Source organism: Gossypium arboreum, chromosome 13 (genome assembly GCF_025698485.1).
Source record: "Gossypium arboreum isolate Shixiya-1 chromosome 13, ASM2569848v2, whole genome shotgun sequence".
In the NCBI taxonomy this organism is placed as follows: domain Eukaryota; kingdom Viridiplantae; phylum Streptophyta; class Magnoliopsida; order Malvales; family Malvaceae; genus Gossypium; species Gossypium arboreum.
This window is the reverse complement of record NC_069082.1, coordinates 54,776,389-54,783,483: the sequence shown is the minus strand read 5'-3', so window position 1 is coordinate 54,783,483 and position 7,095 is coordinate 54,776,389. Positions and strand designations below refer to the sequence as shown.

The 7,095-nt window shown below is 33.4% G+C and overlaps 2 protein-coding genes across 3 annotated transcripts; one reads left to right on the top strand and one right to left on the bottom strand.

Annotated features, from left to right (window-relative positions):
- Nucleotides 1-443: 443 nt before the first annotated feature.
- Nucleotides 444-2,920, top strand: LOC108483774 (uncharacterized). Its single transcript, XM_017787345.2, has 4 exons — nt 444-599; nt 670-723; nt 2,512-2,581; nt 2,700-2,920. The coding sequence occupies exons 1-4, from the start codon at nt 540-542 to the stop codon at nt 2,747-2,749; spliced, it is 234 nt and encodes a 77-aa protein (XP_017642834.1). The 5' UTR covers nt 444-539; the 3' UTR covers nt 2,750-2,920.
- A 77-nt stretch (nt 2,921-2,997) lies between these two features.
- On the bottom strand, nt 2,998-6,541 carry LOC108483773 (uncharacterized). Of its 2 annotated transcripts, none has more exons than XM_017787344.2 (4): nt 6,232-6,541; nt 5,563-5,689; nt 5,375-5,447; nt 2,998-3,433 (listed from the first exon to the last, which is right to left on the bottom strand). In XM_017787344.2, exons 1-4 carry the CDS (start codon nt 6,257-6,259, stop codon nt 3,164-3,166), a joined length of 498 nt encoding a protein of 165 aa, XP_017642833.1. In that variant the 5' UTR covers nt 6,260-6,541; the 3' UTR covers nt 2,998-3,163. The 2 variants fall into 2 exon arrangements, with proteins under 2 accessions (XP_017642833.1, XP_052880188.1); XM_053024228.1 differs by lacking the exon at nt 6,232-6,541 and adding an exon at nt 5,830-5,968.
- Nucleotides 6,542-7,095: the final 554 nt, after the last annotated feature.

Genomic DNA, 7,095 nt, shown 5'->3' with positions numbered 1-7,095 from the left:
ACTTGACTCGATTCGAGAAAATTTCAAATCGAGTTAGGATGATAATATATGATTTGTCAACTCGATTAACTCGAAATTTTTTTATTTAATTCAATTTGATTCGATCGAACTCTACCCCTAAGTCGTCAACTACAAAATGGACAAAAAATAGATGGAATTGATACTTTAGGTACCGAAATGGGTCAAAAAAATTTAAGTATCAAAATAGAAAAATGGGTTTCTGCAGGGGCTAAATTATGAATTAAGCCTTTTTAATATTTTATATATTACGAAATAAAAATATTGTATTAAATAATAAAAATATAAACGTGTATATTCTAATTGAACTTCTTGGGTTTCAATCCTCTTTCCTTTTACTGACGACGATGATGATAATCCTACGCCAGATTAAGCTGGATTTGAGCCTAAAATGTCTGTTAAGGGCCCGGCCCATCAACAGTTCGGACTTATGAAGTATCCTAGAAGCAGTCCGGATTCTGGAGAACTAAGACCTCGCAAGAAGAATCAGTTTAACGGTTCCTACTGAATCAAAGAAATCCATGGCGTCAACTTCTTCTGCCACCGCTTCTTCAGACCCTGAACTCTACTTAATCAAGCAGGTTATTTTTTTGCCTCTCAATTTTCTCTGTCTCATGATTCTATATTCATGGGATTATTTATTTATTTCAGATTAGAACCCATGAAGTTGCCATAGCAGAGCTGGGCAGTCTTTCTTCTTCGCGGGTACTTTTCTTCAAAATTTTCTATTTTGTTCTTCTTGCTTATATTTCTTCTTGTCTAATTAATAAGGATTACAAGTTTATCCCCTGCAAAGTTTTTTTTTTTTAAATTTTTAGTTTTGCCTTTAGTTCTTGTACATACCCTTTATTTTAAGGATGCTTAAAACTGGGAAATCTTCAATCTGAAATTTGAAACGGTTAAAATGTTTGATTGGCCTTGGGAATTCTCATGGTATAGTATTTTGTAGTCTGGTGTTCAGCTAGACTTATTGAAGCTTGGCTAAGTTGGCTTTGCCCATTTTTCCCTTATTGATGGAAATCATAGTTTGAATTTTTCTATTTATCTTTCCTATTACTTGTAGGATTCTGCTTATTATTATATTTGTTAGTTGTGGACTCCTTGATTGTGCCTGAGTTTAATTATGATGCTATATATAGATAACCATGAATAGCTGTTTCCAAATGTGACAGCTTGATAAATTGTGTTTGTGAATATGTTCATATAGAATGTCTTGGAAAATTCAAGACGATTAAGCATCTCTAAATTTGAATTTGAAGTAATTGGTACATTGTCTGCTACCTAGAATTACCCTTTATTGAACAGACACTGTAGGATGGGGGCTGGCACTTTTTTATTTTTTGTTATGGTAGTATCCAGATGGGAATTTTTAGGCAGTGCTGATCACTGCAATCTGGCATTAGGAAATACCTTGGATTGTAACATTCCCAATGTCAGATGATGGAGATAGCTAAAGTGAGAAGGACTGCTTTATATGCTGTGCGCAAAATGGGTTTGAGAGGGCCAGGGAAAATGCTGGAGTTGTGCAAATTATTCGAGGATTGTTTTGCTGCATATTGTAAATGATCCCTAATTCATGGATCAGCAAGCTCACTATTGATGATGCTTTGGATTAACCATATTTTTCGGCACTAGAACTTAGGAGTCAAGTTCCAAAATCAGGAAAAGATCTCTTGTAATTATGGAGAAGCTGGCCAAAGTTTCTTATTTTCTACACACTGGTGGGTCTGTTGGTTTATAAAAGTGTAGGCTATGGTAGCTTTTTGAGAAATTCAGGAGGGGATGCAGTACTTGCTTGAACAGAAGCATGCCTCCCTCTTACTGTCTATGTACGGGTTGGAAAATATTAAGAGAATCTCCTGGAGTCAAAAAATTCCTGACGAATTGAGTAGCTTTCCAATGAGAGATTGATATGTCTGATTGCATAACCAAAAATACTCTTGCATATAGGAGATGGCAAATATTATGATAGCGTTGTCTGATTATATATAACCATTAGCACTCTATGTAGTAGACCTTTCCACTCCTTTACCTATTAGTGCATTCAAGACCTTTATGATGTACTTTCTTAGAATACCAAATGACGATGAGTTACCGGTTGCCACATCTTTATTCTACTGATCTCTGACTTCCTTTTTCCGTCAATTCGTGAACTCTTTGGTTGTAGTGGAGTTAAACCAATTTTGCATGGATGAAGCTGGAAAAGAAGCCGCAATTGTAATGTAGAATCAGTTTCTTTGTAGCTGCATCAAATGGGTTTAAGATACTCCTTATATACATTTTTTTAATTGTGAAACAACTCTATTCTTTGAACGTAGAACACAGATATTTTCTAGGAGAGTCTAATAAGTGTGCTGTGCGGTTTATTACAATTGTAATATGTGGGATCCAATCATCTAAACTAATCTAATGAAGGGTTGTTTTGTCTAGTTTTTATTCTGCTCAATATGTACGAGATATGATATTTCTGTGTTTGTTTTTCTTCAACTGCAGACTGTCTATCAGAAAAACGGTCACTTATTTTTCCGCACATCTATTCAAAACGCAACATCATCTGAGGAAAGTAAGAATTGGATCTTCCTCCTCTTTTTTTTTTTTGGTTCTTCACTGCATGAGCCTTACTTGGGGATTAGACAGCTGAGTGATGTAGTTTGCTATCTTTGTTGGTTAATGTATGACAGAACAACTTGATCAGGCAAAAGCTAAGCTAGAAAAGCTGAATTCCCAGTGATTGTACTTGGCAGTGGTGTGCACGACTGAAGCCCATTATTTGTCACCAACAAAAAGTATTGGGTTGAAACGATTTTGTGTTATCATTTGTTTAATGCAAGATGCAAAGTGCTGGGCTGAGACTTGAATAAATTTTCTCAGAAACAAATCTCAAAGTGAATTTCCCTTTCAACCTTTCTCTGTGAGATTATTTGTTTGGGTTTCCAGAAATGCAAACAAGAAATGAACTAGGGTTAAGTTGATAAGAAATTGGGAAACAAATATCATATGCATTATCACAAGTTATAAAATCCTTCTAATGGAGTTCAGAGATTTCCTCCTCCTGATTATTAAGCCAATTTGCAGGATATTGTTCTATACAAACCAAGCAATAATCTTCATCTCATTTACGGTAGACAAAAGATGGAAAAATTCTCTACTCAATCCCTTCGCGCGATGTTTGAAACCAAACAATTGCAAGGGTGACAAGAGATGCATAAATTGAATTGGGCAACTTTTGAACCACTTTTCCAACACCGGGAACACCCTCAGTCGCCTTCTTTGTCGCCATAGCTACAGTTGGAGCGACAACCAAAGTGACAAGCAGTCCCTGACTAACGACAACCAACGTGTCGGTTGTAAGCTTCTGAATGAATTTCACAAATTCATCATGGTTGATTTGTCCGTCAAGGTTCAAGTCACACTCCTGCGTAGTAAACAAACTAACTGCTTTATGCCTTTAACCATTGCTGATAATATGTTCTTCCATGAAACTTTTCAGAGATAAGAAAATATAGAGAAAATTAAGTCAAATATGTCCCATAGCTTTGGATCTAAATCCCTGGGTCATTAGAAGAGAATCAACAAAGATAATCGACACAATGAATGGAACATGTCAGCAGCTCCAATATGTTACCTGAGCCTACATTAATATTTGAAACATATAAAATTTGCATTATCCCAAATTGAGCATTGCATATGAAACCTTCCTTTTTCTTCTTTCCTTACAGTATATTTTCAGTTATCCTGAATCAAACAAAAACCTCATATTTTTTCATAGAGGGTCAGACTCTCAACAAGTCCGATATTATCTTCTATCAGGATTTTGCCTCCCTTGAGAGCCCTGGCGAATTTACAAAGCGTGAGCACCACGAAAGGGCTAAACAGACAGAAGTCATGGTCGCCAAAGAGCGAGCACATGATACTATGATTGTTTAAAAGCTAGCCGAAATGGTACCATGGCTCCCTCAAGACCCTCTATATTAAAGGAGAGTAAAACTTGATTCAATTCGATAAAATCTAAAACTCAAATAAAAAATTCGAGTTTCAAGTTCCGGTTGAATCTTACAATTCTAATAACAAATTGGTGTAAATACCCTTTTGTCCCTGTCAATTTTGAAATGAGCAAATTGGTTTCTCAACAAGAATTACAAAAAAATCAAAATAATTTTAAAAATCAAAATATTTATAAAAATTCCAAAATTCTAAAGAATATATAAAGTTAAAATTTTTCTAAAACAATAATTTTAAAACCTAAATAAGTTAAATTAATGATTTAACTCTATCATACTAAAGTATTTTTTCTTATTTTGCTTTGAAATTTTTTCAAATATATATGGTTTCAAATTTATGTTCTCTAACATAGAAGTAATTATATTGAAACAAGATTTTAATTTGATATGTTTAATTTTTTAATTTCACTCGATTCAACTTGACTTAAATTTCATTTTAATCGAGTTACGATGATAAAATAGAACACGTCAACTCGATTAACTTGAAATTTTCACTCGATTCGATCGAATGCTTACCCCTACTCTACATGCTAGAGGTCTTGGGCTCGAGCCTTGCCATGAGCTTGCTTTTCAGCAACCATGGCGCCATGCACTTGCTCTTTGGCAACCATGGCTACTTCTCGCTCATGCAATAACCTCTTCCTATTCATGCAATACAAGGCACTCCCGCTTTGTAAACCTACCAGGCATTTGGTAGAGCTGAGAGACGAAATCCGATTCAAAGATAGACTTGTTAAGGGTCCAGCCCTCTGACTATTTGCGATAATGAAATATTGACTTGAGATTGATTAACAAAATGACATCCTTCCTATCAGACTATCAACCTTCACAAATGCACCCTCTAAAACTTGAGGAGCTTCCTTTTACCAAAAGCACTCAAATAATTAACTTTTATTCTTAAAAACATGTGAACATGCAGTGATGACATCCATTGATCAATAGCTATGTTCTCTGACACACCGTGTCAATCAATTACACATTATACAGAATATCAAATGCAAGCTGCTCAAGCATATTCATAACATTTTCACTGTATCAAACTAGGTCTAATTATGAAATCCACCTATGATATAGAAACTGAGAAATTAGTGCAATTGTTGATAAGTACATGAACTTCAACTATTAATTTTTACTAATTTATTATATATAAATTGTTGAACCGGTGAGTTTTGCTTCCTAGCATATAAATCTATGAACTGCTAGTTTGAAAATCAACGATTTTATAACAAGATTCAATAGTGTTTACCGAGTTGGACTAACTTTTCAGTTTTAGTAAAGTAAAGAATATCAAAATTTGACAAATTAAACCCAGTATATTATATAATGTATATTCTCGAGAAAGAGTTGTAGATTACCTGCATCATTGATCTGATTTGGTCCTTAGAGGGTGGATCAAAGTGCGGCCCAGGCAAACGCTTATTAATATCACTACAGAAGGAATAAATTAAAGATGCATTTAACATGGAAAGCGGTCAACAGTACATGTACCATTGGATGATTATGAAATGAATGAAATATAGAACGTATAAGCAAAATTCCTCACTTATACACCAGCAAGACAGCGATATATAGATCTTCAAATGTCAAAGTAGCTCTTCCTGATTGATTTTTGACACGCTCAAAAACCTTATCACTGATTTTCCTAATCTGTCTCTTTCTCCATTCCTTCCCTGCAAAAACCAAGTGTTAAACTATCAAATACTCGCTTATAGCACTACAAACAGTGAAACGTTACTTCCTCTCATTAAACCCAATACTAATAAAATACAGTTTCCAGAGAATATCAAATCCAACCCAGCACGGTAAATACCAATGAAAGCAGAAGCCATGAAAAAACACTTGTTTCAAACTAATCACTCAACATGAACATCTACCCATCATAATTCCAGATACCCATTTCTCTATAGCGATAATTAAAGCTTAATTTGATCCTTACTTTTAAAACAATAAAAATTAGAAATTTAATTTTCTATAGAAAACAAAAAGTTAGACCCTTTCTTTTTAATTTAAATATAATATAGTCTTTACAAAAGTAAGATACGGCTAAAAGAGAATACCATTTTATGGAATATAAACTAAAATAATTAAAAAAAAAGCGCCCTTAATTCCCATGATTTAAAAGAATCGACTTATGGGTTTCAAATATCATAAACTTTTGAATAACAAAGTTTCGAGATAAAGGGAAATTTAAAAGGGAGAGAACCAAGCTTACCATGGAATTTGTCTAGGACTTGTCCCATGACTTCAGAAACGACGTAGCTTTGGAGATTCTTAAGGTTTCAGTGTGCCAATGAAACAAAGATGAAGGTGTATCCCATGGTGGATTTACGGCGGAAAGAAAAATAAAGCAAAAGACGAGAGGGAAAGGACACCTGATACGGTGGCGTTTCAAAAATTAGAAGTGACGTAGCACATTGAAAGTGGATGATAGTAACGTGTGGATGTGGACATGCGGTGATGTACTTCGCAGATCCAATCTTCACATTTCATCTATGACTTTTGGGTAAACTGCACCCACACGTCGTCCATTATTATCTTTTGGATAAAATTGTACTTTTTATCCATTTCTATTAATTGTAATAACGGGAGGGCAACATGGTAGTTGAAAATTTAATATAATAATAAATTTAAGTTACATATTATATCGATTTAGTCATAATTTTAAAAATTAACTTTTAAAATTGACAAATATTTTCAATTTAATCTTAATTTTATTTAATATAAATATAAATATAAAATTTAACTTTATTATTTATTTAAAATATTTATGTATTTTTATATATTTCTTTGAATCTTTTTAGAAATTAGGATCAAATTGAGATCATTTGTAAATTTTTGTCTTAATTTTTAAAATTATAACTAAATCAATATACTATGTAAAAGTTGAAGGCTAAATTTGTTATTATATCGAATTTTCAACTATCATGTCACTTTCTATTAGTGCAATTAACGAAATGGACCAAAAATATAATCTCGATTAATTAGGTGACCAATTTAAAAAAAAAAATATAGTTGGGTGTCAAAAAAAAAGAAGAAACAAATCCATAATTAGGTGATCAATTTAAAAACAAAATCA

What these genes read in the sequence shown, in the direction of transcription:
- LOC108483774 (XM_017787345.2), top strand. Translation starts at nt 540, where the DNA reads ATGGCGTCAACTTCTTCTGCCACCGCTTCTTCAGACCCTGAACTCTAC. An exon ending in AACTCTACTTAATCAAGCAG is followed by an intron (nt 600 to 669) that starts GTTATTTTTTTG and finishes TATTTATTTCAG; the next exon opens with ATTAGAACCCATGAAGTTGC. An exon ending in CGCAACATCATCTGAGGAAA is followed by an intron (nt 2,582 to 2,699) that starts GTAAGAATTGGA and finishes AATGTATGACAG; the next exon opens with AACAACTTGATCAGGCAAAA.
- LOC108483773 (XM_017787344.2), bottom strand. Translation starts at nt 6,259, where the DNA reads ATGGGACAAGTCCTAGACAAATTCCATG. An exon ending in AGTCCTAGACAAATTCCATG is followed by an intron (nt 5,690 to 6,231) that starts GTAAGCTTGGTT and finishes TGGTTTTTGCAG; the next exon opens with GGAAGGAATGGAGAAAGAGA. An exon ending in AAATCAGATCAATGATGCAG is followed by an intron (nt 3,434 to 5,374) that starts GTAATCTACAAC and finishes TTTACTACGCAG; the next exon opens with GAGTGTGACTTGAACCTTGA.